General features: G+C 42.1%; 1 protein-coding gene across 7 annotated transcripts in view; it reads left to right on the forward strand.

Annotated features, from left to right (window-relative positions):
* The window catches only part of PACRG (parkin coregulated), a 473,776-nt gene that overhangs the window by 308,578 nt on the left and 145,388 nt on the right, over positions 1 to 19,810 (forward strand). For all 7 annotated transcript variants that reach the window (XR_012638860.1, XM_074948742.1, XM_074948740.1 and 4 more), the window contains exon 5: positions 13,241 to 13,390. Coding sequence is in view for 6 of the 7 variants with exons in the window: in XM_074948742.1 (XP_074804843.1) it covers positions 13,241 to 13,390 (150 nt within the window). In the remaining variant the exon portion in view is untranslated. The remainder of the gene's footprint in view (positions 1 to 13,240; positions 13,391 to 19,810) is intronic.

Consider the following 19,810-nt stretch of genomic DNA (forward strand, 5'->3'; position numbering starts at 1 on the left):
TATAGTTTTTAAATTTAGTATTAAATCAGGGTCACTGTTCCATAAAGCACGTGAGGCTGTAGTTATTACTGTTAGCCACTATTAAAAGTGGATTTGCACTGTAGTACTATTTTCCCTTGGATATCTTCACATTATTGAGTAGCTTGGTGATATCTTACACCTCCCTCTTTTGCAGAAAGCTTAAACCATATTCATGCAATGTGCTCATAGATCTACCTTCCTTAACTGGACGTTTTTACCCTCCAATAAAGTATACCTTTAGTAAATTGACTAATTTCTGTTTAACTATAGGCCTAAAGAAAAAAATCCTGACTCTATTAAAATCAGAGATTGAAAACTAATTCTGAACAAACTTCCTCTTTTTTGAAGACATGGCTTGCATTCAAAGAAAGCAAAAGTCTTTGATTTTTGTTTGTTTCCTGATTCTGAAATATTGACGCATTTACATCCAATAGCTGAAAAAACAAAATGTATGTTGGCAATTACCAGGCTTAGATTGGATTCTGCAGCTCAGAAAATGTTACTTCAGCATTTCCAGATATTGTAGCGGTTTTTTTTCTTATTACCTCCAATCTTAAATTTACTTCCATCCTCTAACCACTACAAAATTACCTGACCTGTTCCATAGGAAAAGCTTCATCCAAAACTGACTGTCATCTCACCCACATTTAGAGGGTGAAATCTGCAAATTAATTCTATCATCCAATAAGCCTTTAATACTTAGGAGGGCTGGGGTTAGAAATAGAGTTCGTGTGGTAGGACTTTTTGTGGTAAAAATAGAGGGGAGAGGTAATTGCATGAAAATAGGGACAAAATGGGGAGAGGAGGAGGCCAAATCAGGAAAAAGAGAATGGAAAGAAAAATTAGCCTCAGGGAAAACATGGAAAAAGACTGGGGAAAAAATTCAGCAAGTTAGAGGGGAAAGTAAGAAATCAGATGAAAAGGGAGGGAGAACAAAGGAAGCTTAATAATTTTTTAAACTTATGGAAAGTTAGCTTTGTACAATATTTTGCTATCTGTATTAAAATATTTGTGTACATGAACATTTTCCCAGCTTTGGAAGAGGAGGGTTTGACACTCCTTCCTACATCTTGCCTTCTCTGGATTCTATAAAGCACACTTGTTTTCTTTCTGAAAAGTTAACGAATGCTATTGGAAGCATTGTCCAGGTAATAAATAGGGAAGGATTAACTGCTTTATTAAAATCCATTCAAGACATTGTCTTGGTGGTAGAGGCTGAGGATGTCATCTATATTGCAACTAAAAACCATGACTGGCCCATGCCAGCTGACTTGTACTCACAGGGCTTGGGCTGTGAGCTGTTGGAGCTTAGACTCCAGGACCCTGTAAGGTGGGAGGGCCCTAGACAGTGATGAGCTGCCAACTCTTAACAACCGGTTCCCTCCTCACCCCACGAGGGGGTTGTGGCCCGCTCCCCGGGGACTCCTGCCCCATCCAACCCCCCGTGTTCCTTGATGCCCCCCCCGGACCCCTGCCCCATCCACTCCCCTCCCCTGTCCCCTGACCGCCCCCAGAACTGGGCAGGAGGGTCTAGTGGGCCACCGTAGTGGGTGCCCACCCCGCCCCTAAGAGCCAGAGGGACCTGCCAGGGGACGAGGTGGGGAGTCCCGGTGGTGCTTACCTGGGGTGGCTCCCAGGAAGTATCCAGCAGGTCCCTCTGGCTCCTAGGGGTGGGGGAGCGTAGTTATGGGGGGAGCAGGGGGAGCAGCTGCTCCCCCCACTGATCACATCAAAAGTGGCACCTTAGGTGCTGACTCCGTGGGTGCTCCAGGGCTGGAGCGCCCATGGGGAAAATTTGGTGGGTGCAGAGCACCCACCGGCAGCTCCCCATGCCTGGTCCCAGCTCCCCTCCGCTCCACCTCCTCCCCTGAACACGCTGCCCCGCTCTGCTTCTGCCCCCCCCCCCCCAGCTTCCCACGAATCAGCTGTTCGCACGGGAAGCCTGGGAGGGCTGAGAAGCAAGTGGCGGCTTCGCGCTCAGGCCCAGGGAGGCAGATGTGAGCTGGGGCGGGGAGTGGTTCCCTTGCGCCCCACCCCCCCGGCCTGGGTTACCTGCTGTGGTGCAGGCGGCCCTCCTCGCACCCCCCTGCCCCAGCTCACCTCTGCTCCGCCTCCCTGGGCCTGAGCGTGAAGCCGCCGCCTGCTTCTCAGCCCTCCCCGGCTTCCCGCGCAAACAGCTGATTTGCGGGAAACCGAGAGGGGGGGTCGGAGAAGCAGAGCGGGGCAGCACGTTCAGGGGAGGAGGCGGAGGTGGAGCGGAGGTGAGCTGGTGAGGAGGTGAGATGAGACACCCACGGAGTCGGCACCTAAGGTGCCATTTTTGGCCACTTGTTAAATTTAGAAGCCCTTTTTAAATTTAACAACCGGTTCTAGTGAACCGGTGCGAACCAGCTCCAGCTTACCACTGGCCCTAGAGCTAGGGCTGCAGCCTAAGCCTAAATGTCTACATTGTAGTTAAACAGCCCTGCAGCCCGAGTCCTGTGAGCCTGAGGCTGTCACAAGCCAGCCAAGAGCGTCTAACTGCAGTCTAGACATACCCGGAGAGACAGAACTCGTAGCCCTTGATCCATCAATGCAATTAGATATGTATGTAACTGAAATTAAATGGGGACTACTCATATGCTTAAGTGTTTTGCTGGATCAGGGCTCCAATTCTGTTCCCAGCTTGGTCAATAAGTCACTGTGTGACCTTAGCATTTCTGTGCCTCAGTTTACTCATCTATAAAATTGGCATACTTCCTTAGTGTGAGTATTTTGTGCTGAAAGGTGCTATGAGCGGGGGAGGAGATGCAAGCCTGAGCAAATGTATTTTTCAGACGTCACGAATCATTTGCTCTTTAAACTTTACTTTTTTCATTAATTTCCACTATTTAAGGAAGTTAGACTGTAATATCTAAGACAGTAAGTACTTGGGGTTTAAAATCAACAAAATTAAGTATGCCACAACAATAGAAGTTTCTTTGCCCTGTGGGCTCGTTACCCTGCAGGAGAACTGATCTACATCATTTTGTCCCACTCTAATAGAGGAGAATTCTACTTAAGACAAAGAATCTGCTAAAACAAATGCTGCTTCTACCAGTATGTGGGAGGTGAGGAATGCAAAACAAGACAGGCTTCAGTCTTTGGTCTTGAGAACCGTATTAATTTAGATGGAATACATAGGCCCAAAGCGTCAAAAGTGTTAACATGACCTAGTCCACTCTCCAATATTAAACAGTTTTAAACAAGATTCAGTGTTTGGTATACAGAGACCTTAGCCTGCTTAGTATGATGGCAAACACGCCATTATAAATCTTAACTTTTGATTAAAGATACAGAAAAGAAGGAAAAGCAGTTGGAATATGTGTTTAATGTAAAGTACTAAATAAGGCTTTTATTTTAACTATTCCCCTTGTACCCTTTTCTTTTAGCTGGAGAGAGCTTTTAGAAGGAGAAAACTCTTGTTTGACAGTGGGGTGGTTTGTTTGTTTGTTTTGTTTGCTTCTTTTTTTTAAAGCTAGTGTTAAAGATGATAGCAACAGTCCTTTTGGGGGGAAAGAGATGAAGTTACTTGAGGTGAGCAGGAACTGCTATTATTGCTGTTAAAGTCCAATCCCATTTCCTAAAAGACACAAAAAGACAGACAAACACACAAAGGGGAAGGAAAACAGCAAAGTTAGAAAATGCAGCTTCTGTCTCTTGTGTTGACTTTCACTTGCAACCTCACTGCTGGAAAAACACAGGCCCAGCACATGGTCTTATCAGCCACTCCAAGACCTGACAAACTTGTGCCAACATCGGGCTGTTTAGGGAATTGCATTTAGCCACCTTTCTGGTCACAGGCTTACAGCAGGTTTGCAAAATATACAGTCTTGGCTGGCTAAGCAAGACTTTATTAGACAGAAGGAAAAGAGAGGGATAGGAAAGAAAATAGGAAAAGAAAAGGAGATGGTTGGGATTCAACTGGATCTGGTGGAGGTGGTGATGTCTACCTTTCTCTCTTTGGTCTGATCTGGTCAGCACATCATTCAGGTTCAGGATGAAGAAGGTCCAGCATCCCAGGAGATGGTGAGGGTGACAGCTATGATAGTGAAGCCTCTTCTTCCCCTTCATTTGTCTTTTAGTTAGCCCATATTGTAGTTGCCTTCATCCATGTTTTTCCCTGAAAATCTCTTTTTGAGACCCCAAAAGGGGAGTGATGGGAGGAATGGTCCATTTACTTGTTGTTTTATTCATCCAATTAGGCCTAAAATTTGACATACCAATTTTAGTTAATTCATTTTTGGTTCTTAACTCCTTTTGATTACAAGGCATGATTTTTAACAGATTGCGTTATACTAGTAGGCCTTTTTGTTAGGACTTTTTCCCCTCCCTTTGTACCTTTTCTCCATCAACACAGGTTATTGTGAAATTGTGAAATTGTACTTATTTTTTATAGTTGAGCTCACAATTAGGGCAAATTTTTGTAGGCCCAGTTATTACAACAGGAAGGAAAACAAAATGGAAATTGTCAGCACAAGCTTTTTAATATGGATTCTCATGTAAGTGCCTTTGAAAAGTAGGTTTAAACTGATGAAAGTGAAGCTCAAAGCAATCAGAAGCCAATTATTAAAATAATTTAAAATAACAAAACTAACCAAATTTGTTATGTTTTGAGAGGAAAATAGAATATTGGAGAATCCAATTCAATTCTTCAATGTCTGGGTTCTCAATATTCTATCTGGGAAAAAGGGCTCTAACCTGATCAACTTTATTAAAAACATCTAGTCTGATATATTAAAACTAGATCTCCAAGAGGATCCACTCTGGGGTGGGGGGATGTTAGCTGCATTCCCTTGTGTACGAAGCCTATTAATACCAAAGAAGGTGACGTGAATTTTACAATATCTGATATCTGAGACTGACACAGGAGATACAGGAGCCTCCAAAGTGCCAGACAAAAACAAAACGTCAACATAGATGACTCCAAGGTCTTTATCACCCAGATGTTGGAACTATTGCTCAAGGAAAAAGAAAAAAAAGAGTTGAACAATGGAAAACAATTTCTAGCAGGGAATGAACAAACTGCATTACTTTTATCTAGCCAAGCTGTGAGTTAACAAACAAAACAAAATCAAAAAAACCCTATATATATATATAGGAACAAATTTCAGCTTTACAACTCTTTGAACAAATAAATGAATACTAGATTAATGGAGAATTTGAAAATTATGACCTTGCAGCCACTGGTAATAAAGTGTAATGACTGAAAATTTTCAGTGAATTGTTTATTGCATATTGAACTCAGGGTTGGTTGTGTTGTTGTGGGGTTTTTTTTGTTTTTGTTCTTTACTAATTTTAACAAGTAGCAGTACTGGGAAATAGCCCCTAAAAAGAAACTTACAGTGCTGCTAATGTACTTTAAAAATCCAGATATATCTATTACTGTGCTTCAAAAGTAAAGGAGGAAAAATTGGGCTTATCCCTTTTAAAATCAATTATTTATCCTCTGTTTTATTTAATATTGCTTTCTCATAGTTACTGTAAACTTCAGAAAAATTGTTAATCATTTGAAGGATTCATTAAAACGTACACAGTTTTACTTACAAAATTTTCTAAAGTAAAACTAACTTAACTAGATAAGCAGCACAATCCAAAGTGTTTTACAAAGGTTAGAAAACCTGTAACATTTACATAGTTTAAGTAGGGATCCATAGACTGAGGTATTTCCATTGGAAAGATTATAGGGACTCCCTTAATCTATCTCCCTATCTATATTCTTATCACTATAGTATCTGAGCAGCTCCTTCTGAAGAAAAGTGCAGCCAAAGCACAAGTCAGACAGTCAAATAGCACTACATCCATCTTCAATTATAGGACAATACAATTCATTGTGACCCACCCCACAAACAAATGGAAAACAGTTCTTTCTTTCTTCCTAAAATTGCTGCTCAGCAGAATCCCACAATCAAATTAGTACAGTGCAGGCTTGCTGAGCAGAAAGAAGCTACCTACTATTCGGGGAATGGAGTCCTCTAAGTAGCAATTAGGAAATGGAAGTATGTCTTAACTATCAAGCAGTCAGAATAGACTGGTCATTGACTTATTTGCTTTGTTGAGAGCTGTAAGGGTCCCACCTTGGTCAGCAGATTCCAAGAACACGAGGCTATAGCTCAGGTTTCTTTCTCCATAAGAGCACTTTTGATGGCTTACATTTTCTTCAGCTCCTTGAGCAGTATATAGTGAGTCTTATCCAAACACTTTCACAGAGGCCTGGTTGCAGGCATTTTTAGATTGATGTCCTGGCTCTATATAATGCTGCTAGCACCTCCACACATCCTTCAGTTCTTGCAAACCTCAGAAAGTATTAAGGTTCTCCAGAGTATGTGGACGCTGTGGAGGCACGCTTATTTCAGATACTACAGTGAATGCCTCCTCCTTTGGTTAGTGCGGAAGAATGCAGTGACAGTAATTCACAGAGGATAATTACTAGATTAAGAAATTAAACATATATTTACCTCATCTGTTTCTAATTGATATATTGGGGCAGATACTGACCCTAATTATATTTTTATATAGTGCCTAGCTTAATGGAGCCCAGAGTTGACCAAGGCGGCTATGCATACCAAGCATAAATGTTTAGTAACAAAAGTTGTATGGGCAACTTGATCTTACTTTTGATACTTACAAGCATTTCCCTATTTTGCATTGTACTTTTCTAAAATTTAGAGGCCTCCAAGATTGAGTGTGTATATGCTATTCTATTCAGATTCTTATACCATACCCATCACCATAGCAGTGGACATCATAAGCCAATTCTTTCTTTTGCTGCATATGTGTTGCTACCATTGAAATTAATAGGAATTTCACAAGTATAGCTCTTTTCTATTAGTGGAACTGTCTATTTTGGGATGTATTCTACACTTTGTGCATATATGGAAATAAAGTTAGCATTTAAGGAGGTTATCTATGCAAATCGCAAGGATACATATGCCCGTAGTTTTTCCATGAATCTGTTTTACAGACACCTGCAGTTAGATTTAATGTAAAATATTGTTTTGCTACTTTGATTGCAATTCTGAGCTAGCTTATGATTCTAGGTGATGGCAGCAGAAGTGAAAATTTAGTTCTTTGAAGGCCTCTATGCATTCCCACTCAAGGGACTCAGCACCTCTAGCACTGAGCTGTGGAATTGTATAGACAAGCCACAACCGCTGGGGGGTACAGTAGCGCTTTTTCATAGGATGATATAATTGGCTCAGTCTATATACAGGAGCATGCTCCCTGGCCCACCTCAATTCCTTCTCTGTTGAGAGCTAATGGAACTACCTTTCCTGTCTCTGAGGGTAGTTAGCCTGTTTTCTACAAATAGTTTGTTAGTTAGCTAGCTAGAACTCTTGGCCTTTGGCTACCTCTGAGATCATGTTGGGTCCTAAAACCTCTATAGGATTTAAAAGATGTGCAACATGCTCAGCTATCTACCCTGAGACAGACTCATGGGTTTGGTGCCTGGTGTGCTTGGGAAAATTGCACACCGTATCCCATTGCACTATTTGCCTAATTTTTACTCCTCAGACATAAAAGAACAGGCAGTTCAGACCAGGCTACATGCACATTTGGCTTTGGTAAGCCTCCAGACCATCCTGATATTCCTGTGGAAACTTTGAGGTCTACTTCTGTGCAGAGGTCTTCTGTAAAGAAGCCTAAGATGCACATAGACCAGTGATACTCAGACCACAGTGGTTCAGGAGCCAAATTGGCGATCAACATTCCAAAGAAGACCCACAGTAGTGTGAATGCATTGTTTCATTTGCTATAGTACTATATATTCATATTTAAACAGTGTGACACAGGAAATATTTAGTTTATATAAAATTCTCACAGCAAAAGGGATGGATCACTTGATGATTTCCTGTTCTGTTAATTTCCTCTGAAGTACCTGGCACTGGCCACTGTCAGAAGACAGGATACTGGGCTAGATGGACCATTGGTCTGACCCAGTATGGCCATTCTTGTGTTCTTATATTCAAAATGACTCACCAAGCATTATTATATCAACTACAATTAGTTATTAACATAGTAAAAGCATCCTGATTGGTTAATAGTAAAACACTGTGAGATTTAATTATCATGTGCTGCAAAGAGCTGCAGCAGACACATTAAAGAGCCACATCCAGCTCCTGAGCCTCAATCTGAGTATCACTGACCTTGACACTCCTGCCTCAGCACCTCCCTTGATGTTGGGCCTAAGGTTAGGGTTGCCAATCCTCCAGGATTGTCCTGGAGTCTCCAAGAGTTAAAGATTAATCTTTAATTAAAGATTGTCATGTGATGAAACCTCTAGGAATATGTCCAATCAAAATTGGCAACCCTAAAATCCACCTACTCAAAAGCTAACACCTACAGCAGCTGAGCTTCCCACTCAACACTGTCCAGTACTGCAAACTCTATCTAAACAGTCCACACCAGTGCCATGATATGTATCAGCAATACTGTCAGGAGGAACAATTCCTTTGAAGCCATTAGAATTGACACTGGTTGATGCCCTAACCAAAAGGCATGCTTCCACATCTCTGACTCTGCTACAGGGAAAAAGGAGAAGAGGTAGCATTCCAAATCGCAAAGGGAGTCCGAGGAGAAGAAGAAGAGAGGAGGCATTCTTCTCTTTCTATCACTGGTTTCTTCGAGGACTCCTTACAGATGCCAATGCCAGCTTTGGCCCACACTCCTCCATCTGAGACTCCAGTTTTTTAGACACATCACTGGTGTGTATCCCTCCAGTGCCATAAATTTCTCTTTTTTCGTGAAAACCCCATCAGAGCTATTAGCTTTGCCTCCACTGCTTGATCACACAATAGCATTTTCTACTTACTTCAATTCAAAACATTCTGGAGAAACATGGGTTCCTCTCAAAACCAGCCATTCAAGTTCTCCTGGTCAACTCAAAGGAGCCCAATCGCCTTCCTTCAAAAAAGACTCTGTCAGGACAGAAAGATATTAGGAAGGATCCTCATCAATTACTCACGTTGCCCTTCATTTACGAGTCCATTTTAGATGCTGCCAAACCCCGTTCAGCACTGACTTGGGCATCAGCATTAACACAGTTGCCAATGATCCTGGCACTGGGTGCTGAGTGTTTTCCTACATTAAAGAGTCTGGGGCCCTTAAAGGGAAAATCTTCTATTACTTTCTGAGAGGCTGGAGCAAAGCCTACTGTTTGGAGTCATAAGTATCTCCTCAGAGCTGTGCCAGTGGCCGCAGATCTTGTAGTTGTATCTAAGGGGTTGTAAACTTCCTTCAGAGTACACTTAACTAATGTCCTCCCCTCAGCAAGTTCTTTGCAGCTGCTCTGTGCTCTTCAGCTAAAATACTAGGGAACAGATTAAGAATCATAGCCTGGTCTCTGGGACTTTCCCAGTTTGCATCTACTGCTAAAAGAAAGTCAGATTATACAAACTTTCAATTTCAGAAACAGCCCCCCTCCCCAATTCAATACCAACAGAGTACCTCAGTGGTGATACTAGTCTTCAGCTTCTTTTAAAATGGCTTCTGTAGAAAGAACACAATCCAGAAATCCCACATTGCATGTTGTCACAAGGTCCCAAACATCACTTCTGATGGATGCTCAAGAGCCATACCCCTCTCCCTCGACAGGTCAGACCTCATCCTTCTTCAATGCCTGGTGCTAGATTATTTGGATTGTTGGGTATTGGAGACCATAAATGATGGCTACATAATCCAGTTTCATACAGGCCTCCTTCATTCTCCTCTCACCTCCAAACCTCCTTTGGGGACCCCTCTTGTGGAAAAAACTCCTATTGGAGGACATAAGCTCCCTTCTTCAAAAGGGTGCTGTAGAGGAGCAATACCAAGGGAAAGGGTTTTACTCCAGATGTTTCCTAAGGCCATCCTGGACCTCAGAAACCTCAACAGGTACATAAAGACTTTCAAGTTCAGGATGCTAATACTGGGGGACACCATCCCATTCCTGTTCACAGCAAAATCACCTTTATTGGTTGGTCCTGGACTCCACTCAGGTGAGGGTCTACCTCCTGGAAGATAGATTTCTGAAAATAAGAGACTTTCTGCAAACTTGCAGGGATCAACCTGTGCAAACACACTTTTCCCTAAAGCTTATAGGTCTCATGACCTCATCAACTTACATGATAACCTTTCCTTGCCTAAGAATGAGGCCCCTCTAACTTTAGGTTGTATGTCATTACAGACTCATTGTACACAGCCTGAAAAGGATTGCTTCAACAGCTACCCTTGTGTAAATTTAGAGACAATGTACTCCAGGGACTGTTGTTCAGTCTTCTATACCCTATTGTTACAATCACCACAGATGCCTCCATCCTCAGTTGGGGTGCTGATTGCCAGGACCTCTGTGTAAATGGACAGTGGAACATTTTGGAGTCCAAACTCCACATCAGTGTCCTGGAACTCAGAGTGGTGAGATAAGTCCTAACAGCCTTCCACACAACATCAAATAGTACAGGTACTTACAGACAATACCATGGGCATGTATTAAATCAATAAGCTGGGAGGAGCATACTCCTGTGTGTGGTGGCAAGGATACTGTGGCTATGGTTTATCCACCATCATATTTACCGTAAAGCAGTACACCAATCAAGGGAAGAGAACGTATAGGCAGAAACACTCAGCAGGAGGGTGTATGATCCGCACTAATGGTTCCTGAACCAATGACATCCTCACTTTTATTCAGGTAGGGATAACTAAATATCTGATCTCTCAGTCCTTGTCCTCAAAGGAAACCCACACAACACCTTCAAAAGATGAGCCTGGGAGCTTAAGTTCATAATTCTGCTGGACATTAAAAACCGTGGACTTAATAGAGGCACTGGTTCATTACAACAATTTGTAATATAACCTATTGCCTGCTAACCCTTAATTTCCCACTTCATTTTAAGTGGTCCCTTACATGGTTTGTGAAACCCTTATGCTTTACAATGTGCCCCACCTCATATTTAGCTCAGACACTCTGGTTACTTTCCCCAGACCTGAGAAAGATCTCTGAAGCTCAAAAGTTTATCCTTTTCCCCAATGACTAAAGAGTTAATCCCATCACAAGAGGGTATACCTGCAATTTTAGAATATCTATTGTACTTGAAATCACAAGGGTTAGCAGTAACTTCCCTCAAGGTTCATTTGGCAGCTAAATTGGCTTATCATAACTTGGTCAGGGATAATCCTATATTATCTCAACCCACAGTTTCATGTTTTCTAAAGGGACTAATGCCTTTCCCCGTGAGAGAATTTCTTCCTACCTAGGACTTGAATCTAGTACTTACTATGCTTATGTGTCCTCCCTATGAACCACCGACCTAGGCACCCTTAGAACATCTGTCTATCACAACAGAATTCTTAATCTCCTCTGCAAGTAGGTTTAGTGAGCTCAGTGCCTGGATGGCCATTCCATCCTATGTGGTAGTACACGGAGAGAAAGTTGTCATGGGACCTCACCCTAGTTTTATGTCTAAAGTTATCTCATATTGTCACCTGTCACAATCTGTGTCCCTCCCCATTTTCTTCCTCAGGTCTCATGCTCACCCAGGGGAGTCTCGTGATAGAGCTTTGCAAAGTAGCAACATGGAGTTCAGTCCATGCTTTCATTAAGCACTAGTCGTTGGACATGGCATTGTATACTGGTGGTTAATTTGACAGAGCAGTGCTGTAGTCCATTTGTGCCTAGAACTCCTTGCCCACCATACTCTGATGGGGGCACTGTTTGCTAATCTCCCATTAGTGTGAATGCACAGAGGCCCTAAAAGAAGAAATATAGGTTACTTACTGGTAAGTGGTGGTAAGCAACTTCAAGAGTTGCTTCTGTGCATTCACACTACCCAACCACCTTCTCCTCTGCCTAGGCGTTCTTTGTGTTTCAGCACTCCTTGGGCTAGGGAGGAGGAACTGAAGTAGGCTGAGGTGTGCACTGCCTTCTATATACAGTGTCGATGATGTCATCTTACAATGAGAGCACTACTGCATCTCCCAGTATTTTGTATATAGTTCCATAGCTCAATGCCAGAGATGTTAAATGCCATTAGTGTGAATGCCCAGAGGCAGCTCTAGAAGAACAACAATTACTAGTAAGTAACTTTGATTTTTCCCCCAAAATATATACAATTAATGTGTGATCTGCAGTTCATGAACACTTGACAGTGTATACAGATAGTATATCAGTTATGGTAGTTTTATCTAACTGACATCTGTATCATGAAAGGTGGTGTCATCAATTATTTTTTCAAGCTTATTTCAGAAATAAATATTTTGTTTAAAAATATTGGGCTTATTTCTTGGGGGGGAAAAAGCTGTCATTTTATACTGGCTTTGCACCCCCTTTGCACAGGTGTAAATATTTACATAACATGCAGGCCAGAGGAGAATCAGACCCATTCACTTTATAGTATTATATGTGGCAGTTGCTCCCAAAATATGGAATTTTGGGAGTAAGCAGTATAACAGGAGGAATTTTGCAAAAACAATAAATATTTTTCAAATAGAAGTCATTTTGAAATAAAAAAAAGGGAAAGCAAACTAATTTCTCTATTATTAAAACCAAAAAGGAACTGAGACAAAAGGTATTTATGAAATGTCATCAGACTGAAAGCAAAGAGAAAATTCAGCTGCAACTACTAAAAAAATCTCAAGTAGGCAAGACAGAATCTTTCTTTTTTCGTATCAGAATGTGTGTCTTTTAAAAGAAGCCTACAGGGTTTTTTTCCCCCTCCCTACAAACATTCATCTCATTGTACTAGTTCTCAGAATAGCTGGAATTGTTAATTGAAATGAATAAAATGATAGCTAAGCAAATGGGTGCAAACTCACAAACAGGCTAATTGTTGCACTAGAATGTGTCTGTTGTCAACCTTCACAGGTTGTCTTGCAGTTCCATTGGCCCCAGTGTTACTTACTGAGGATTTCTTTTTATTATTTATTTATTTGGACCAGACTAGTAACACAGGCAGCATGAGAGAATAATGAGCTGCATTCTTGGGGTTAGTGAGGACTCAGTATAAATTGTGGGAACAAATAACAATCAGACAAGGCAGGGTTTTATAACATTGAGGCCACAATCCATCTCTGGGATCTTTCGGAGCTGAGCTAATAAAGGCCCACTTACAATCCCCAACAAAGTATAGTTTAATTAAATTTGTCCATTAGAGGACTTCTCTCCCTCCCTTTTACATTCTAAAAATTAATTCTTCTGTTTCTGCCTGTCTTTCTTTCTACATCACAGATGCACTGAACCTTCGTAACAGACAGGTCATCTGCATCACGCTCAAAGTCCTCCAGCACCTGGTGGTGTCAGCTGACATGGTGGGGGAAGCCTTGGTGCCCTATTATCGTCAAATCCTCCCCATCCTAAACATCTTTAAGAATATGAATGGTGAGTTATCCTACTAGTCACTGTGTCTTTGAACCCTAAGGCAAAGTGGGGCTGGAGGCAGGGTTAATTAACAATGTCGTTAGGATTTATTACTGCATATAAACCCAGATCCATTTGGAGCTCTAAATAATGTAACCCCCACTGCTATTCCCTAGGGATGCAGTAAAATTAACAATTTCATTTATTACTCCTTGCACGTACAGCTTATTTAACACAGTACAAAAGCACTGAAGCAGTTCTGTAATCTTCCAATAATTAAATTGTAAAGTTTTGTAATAGTCTTTTGACTACATTAAGAGATTGCAAAGGTTTTTTCTTTTCTTTTCAGCATGGTAATTTTAAGTTCACAATTTTAATTCTGTCCTGGGTTCTCCTCACCAGTAAAGTTCATTCTTACCCATTATTGCTTTTTGGTTTAGGAGAGAATAAAAAGAAAATTATTAACCAGTTTAGTCAATTTGACAGACAAGAAAAATTATCTCTAGCAAAGCAGTGAAGTTTGGAGTTATTGTTGCACAGTTAACAGGTTTTACTATGGAAGAAATTTAGAACCACTTCATGCGCCACACTCTTGAGTAAGTTGTTTTGTTTGTAATTCAAAATTCCATGGCCAGTTTTGTTGTTGTTTTTTAAACAACAACAACAAGTACTGCATGGAGTATTATTACACCATTCGCACAAACCTGAACCAAACTATCTCCAAAATGTCTTGTTCCTGTAGTAAACCTCTTGGCATATTATGTGTTCAATCACTTACTGAGTTATTGACTTTGAAGTTTTATGCTATTCACATGCAATACTGTAGGTTAAAATAAGTTAATTGTTAACAACCATGCTAATAAAGGTTATAATGTAGGCAGGGTGTCTCTGAAACTCACGTTATGTCAGTGTTTAGCCACTGCGCTACCTCCTGGGTTTTGGTTCTGTTCTTTATTAACTTTTTATTAAGACAAAGTTACAATAAAATATTAACATACTATATCGTACATTATTTATTTGGGATCAACATAATATTCAAAGTACCTGGCTAAAGATTCCAGTTTGCTGGCTGGGGAACCCTGGTTCTCTGTGTATGCTAAAAAAGGATGACCAGATTTCTAAATACTGGTCTTCTTTTTGGCACTTCTCTTGTGTATTGGGTGTGAAAATTTGCCCATTACAAGGACATTCCATATTTTATTATACAACAGGAGGAGGAGTCAAATTTTTCCAATAATGTGCAGTACAGAGTCTAGTTACTAAGAGTAAAAAATAAATTAATTTGTTTGGTTTTAAATGTAGATCCTTTACTGGAGCATTAAGTAAGAAGGTCAGGGGATCACTAGAAAGCCAGCATTTAGTCATAAAATGAATCTCTAATAATTTCCTCCCAAAACCAGCTAATTCCCGAACACAACCACCCTATGTAAATATGTTCCCTTTTCCTGCAACCCTTCCAACTGAGCACCTCCCCAGTAGCAAAAATATTATGCATCTTAACTGGAGTCAAATACCATCTATACCAGTGGTGGGCAGCCTGTGGCTCATCAAGGTAATCTGCTGGCAGTCTGCGAGACAGTTCGTTTTCATTGACAGACCGTCCGCAGGCATGGCCGCCCGCAGCTCCCGGTGGCCTCAGTTCAACATTCCCGGCCAAAGGGAGCTGGGGGAAGTGTCAGCCAGCATGTCTCTTCAGCCTGCGCCGCTTCCCCCAACTCCCATGGATCAGGAGCGGCAAACTGCGGCCACTGGGAGCTGTGGGCAGCCGTGCCTGCAGATGGTTGGTCAGTGTAAACAAACTGTCTCGCAGCCTGCCAGCGGATTATCCTGATAGGCTGCAAGTTGCCCACCACTGATCTATACAATACATTTTCTTATTTATTTATTAACTCTTTTTGAGAAATGCAAAAATATCTGTCCAGAGACTCTAATGGGGTTTAGACTTCTAGGTTCCTTTAAAAACTGTATGTAAAGGACATTGAATTAAACAGCGAACATGTTCTAATAAGCTGTAGACTGTGTACCATGTATAAGGCTATGTTTTAGTCATGGGTATTTTTAGTAAAAGTCGTGGACAGGTCACAGGCGGTAAACAGAAATTCACAGCCCATGACCTGTACTATATACCCCTGACTAAATCTTGCAGGGCGGGAGCGACCCAGGGGGTGCCATGGGTGCTGGGGCAGGGGAGGCGGTAGCGCACGGTCCTGGACCCCTGCTCATGCTACAGGGGGGACTGTTGGCAAGGGTCCGTATCTGGCTCCACTCCTCCCCGGAAGCAGCGACATCCCCCACCATCTTCTCCTCAGCAGAGGCATGGTCAGGCAGCTCTGCATGCTGCCTCCGCCCCAAGCACCGGCTCCGCAGCTTCCATTGGCTGCGAACCATGCCCAGTGGGAGCTGTGGAGGCGATACCTTCAGATGGAGGCAGAACGCAGAGCTGCCTGGCCATGCCTCCACCAGGAGCTGAGGGATGTCGCCGCTTCCGGGGAGCTGCCATGAGGTAAGCGCTACCCAGAGCCCTTACCCCCAGCCCTGAGCCCCCTCCTACACCTAAACTCCTGCTGGAAGGAGTGGGGGGGTAGCCTGAGACTGCCCCAGCTGTGGCGGATGCGGCTGGCACGGGGGCCACTCAAACTGCTCAGGCAGCCCCCGGGCCAGCTGCACCAGACACTTCAGAAGTCACGGCAGTCCCAGAAAATCACAGAATCAGTGATCTCCATGATGAACTTGCAGCCTTAACCATGTATACGAGTGGAATGGAAGAGAACTGTCAAAGCTGGGGAGTTGTAGGATGTAGGGCTGTGATTAAAAAAAAATAAACATATGGTTGAACCTCTGCATCCGTGTGGAGCCCCATAAACTCCAGTTGGGTTTATCACAGACAGAAGGGTCCAACTTAGTGGGTCCAATTGCAGGATCTGGGGCCAAATACAACACATCAAAAGGAACTTTATCATTTAAATGGTAAGTGATTTATCTGCTGAGCCCCATTTTCCAAATTTTAGCCTGAGGCATGCTGTGAGCAATCCTGGTTCCCTTGCTGCTATTGTGTCAGATGAATGGTAGGGAAGGCTCATGTCTGCTACTGGCACTACATAGACATAAAGACGCACACAACTGGTTAGATCACACTTGCTATACAAAAACCAACCAACTCAATAAAAATCAAACAGGTTTTCAACCATTTGTCTGACATCTTATTTGTGGATTTGTATCTGATATCCAATTAAACATAAGACTTCATATTTGTTGTTCAGAAACTAAAAAAATTCCCCCCAAAGCCACCCCTGGATTCATCATTCTAAACAGCCAAAAAGAATAGCCCTAAATTCTATTTACTATGTTATGTTGTTGTTGAAGTTGAATAAGGCAAGAGTAACATGATTGTTTGTGACGATGTGAGCATTTTAGTTTTGTGCATTCTAATTTTAATTAAATAATTATGTAACCGTGTTTTTACACTGCATATCAATTGAAAACTGTAACTAAGCATAGTGATTCAGTATCTGGACTTGGTTTTCAAACAGAGATCTATGGAAGAAACCAGGCACAATGAACTGTGACTACACAAAAAAAGCTAAGAGTTTGCCTTTCTTGTAAATCTTGTTGCCCTAAAAGCTGTTTAGGTCAGGACAGAGATGGGGAGCGTAGTGAAAGAGAGTAAAGCAGTCTAACATCAACATGTTTATCTAAGACTTCGACTTACTTTCTAGGCAGAGGATGATGGGAAGAGATCTCACCACTCTGAGATCTGGGCTTCTTTGCCCTTCCTTCCCGCTTCCTCCTTTCCCTTCCTGTCTCCCTTTTAACCGTCCCCAGCTGGCTAGCTGAATCCCCTTGTTAACTGGTTAATCACCCAGTCCGTATTCAGTTATCTCCCCAGTTTGGCCCGTGCAGGGCAGCTTACAGAGTACAGAGTGGTGAGTCAGCCTTAGGCTCCTCCCACTTTGTCACAGGCCCATCGTTCTTTTCTGTCCCCATCCTCTTTTCCCAGGCATATTCAACAGGAGACAGTTCTAAATGAACACTCAAATGCCACTAGGTCTTCAGGCAGAAAGGGGAGTGCACTCATTAGCAAGCGCAGCACTTTCTCATTCACTTCACTCTGCTGAAGCTCTGCTGCTGAATTGGTCAACCACAGCTCTGGGTCTGAATATGGTTTTGCAACTCCAACATCAAGGATAATATTTTGATATTTATCCAAACATAGTATCTGCTGGCACTCAAGGTATTCTGAAAATATACAAAACACATCTCCAATCTCTACCCTACTCAGATATCATGCACTATTTTTCTGTAAATGTTTATTTTAGTCTTGGAGCAATCTGACCAAAGAAAAGACAAAACAAGTAAGAGTTTTCCCCAGAAGGATTATTTTGCTAATATTAGCCTCAGTACATAAAACTTGCCAAAGAGCTTCAAATGTTAGTGGCACTGTTCACATGATGCTAATTATTTTTTTCAACATTTCCATAACATCTTGTTTTCAGCTGTTTCTGATGCAGCCATGGATATTTTCTCTAGGCTGAAATTTTACTCTACCATATAAGTACTCAGTACATTTTGCTCTACCATATAAGTACTCAGTACACTTATTGTAAATTATAAGAATTTATTTTTCCAAATGGCATTTTGCAGGTTAAATGTCTTTCGGTATTTGAAAACAAACTAAAAGCAATTGAAAATTGTAGTTATTTATTCTATTCAGTGCCTTGAGACAAAATTCTGACAAAAACCCCCTCTAATTTTTAAATAATTGGAGAATAAGGGTTTTTAGCAACAAAATATAGCGTCTGATTCAGCTGTTGGATCCTTGGCACACAGTGGGCCTGATTCTGGTCTCTAATACTAATTCATGCCGAGGTAAATTATTTGTCTTCAACCGGGATTTATAATGGCACATAATAAGTGACACCAGAATCAGGCTCAGCATCTCTGATGACTTGGGGCTATTATTATTTCTTTCCAGGAAGACCTGTATGGAAAGTAAATAAAAATTCAGAGTTGGAACTTGTAGTGGACCACTTTAAGTCCCAGAGAAAACATTTGCAGGTTGTGGAGAAGGCATTGGTACAGTCTGCTGCTTTTCCTTCCCAGAGAATTTTTAGAGAGACAACATGGGTGAGATAATATCTTTTATTGGACCAACTTCTGTTGGTGAGAGAGACAAGCTTTTGAGCCACAGAGAGCTCTTCTTCAGGTCTGACAGGTTTCAGAGTAGCAGCCGTGTCAGTCTGTATTCACAAAAAGAAAAGGAGTATTTGTGGCACCTTAGAGACTAACAAATTTATTTGACCATAAGCTTTCGTGAGCTACAGCTCACCTCATTGGATGCATTCAGTGGAAAATACAGTGGGGAGATTTATATACATAGAGAACATGAAATAATAGGTGTTACCATACACACTGTAAGGAGAGTGATCACTTAAGGTGAGCTATTACCAGCTGGAGAGCGGGGCGGGGGGAACCTTTTGTAGTGATAATCAAGGTGGGCCATTGGTCGGAATATGAACAAGAGGCTGCTAGGCAGCTCTCCAACACCACTTTCTACAAGCCATTACCCTCTGATTCCACTGAGGGTTACCAAAAGAAACTACACCATTTGCTCAAGAAACTCCCTGAAAAAGCACAAGAACAAATCTGCACAGACACACCCCTGGAACCCTGACCTGGGGTATTCTATCTGCTACCCAAGATCCATAAACCTGGAAATCCTGGACGCTCCATCATCTCAGGCATTGGCACCCTGACATCAGGATTGTCTGGCTATGTAGACTCCCTCCTCAGACCCTACGCTACCAGCACTCCCAGCTATCTTCAAGACACCACTGACTTCCTGAGGAAACTACAATCCATCGGTGATCTTCCTGAAAACACCATCCTGGCCACTATGGATGTAGAAGCCCTCTACACCAACATTCCACACAAAGATGGACTACAAGCAATCAAGAACAGTATCCCCGATAATGTCACGGCAAACCTGGTGGCTGAACTTTGTGACTTTGTCCTCACCCATAACTATTTCACATTTGGGAACAATGTATACCTTCAAATCAGTGGCACTGCTATGGGTACCTGCATGGCCCCACAGTATGCCAACATTTTTATGGCTGACTTAGAACAACGCTTCCTCAGCTCTCGTCCCCTAATGCCCCTACTCTACTTGCGCTACATTGATGACATCTTCATCATCTGGACCCATGGAAAAGAAGCCCTTGAGGAATTCCACCATGATTTCAACAATTTCCATCCCACCATCAACCTCAGCCTGGACCAGTCCACACAAGAGATCCACTTCCTGGACACTATGGTGCTAATAAGCGATGGTCACATAAACACCACCCTGACCTACTGACCGCTATTCCTACCTACCTGCCTCCAGCTTCCATCCAGACCACAGCACACGATCCATTGTCTACAGCCAAGCTCTACAATACA

This window comes from Natator depressus, chromosome 3, assembly GCF_965152275.1.
Source record: "Natator depressus isolate rNatDep1 chromosome 3, rNatDep2.hap1, whole genome shotgun sequence".
Lineage (NCBI taxonomy): Eukaryota > Metazoa > Chordata > Testudines > Cheloniidae > Natator > Natator depressus.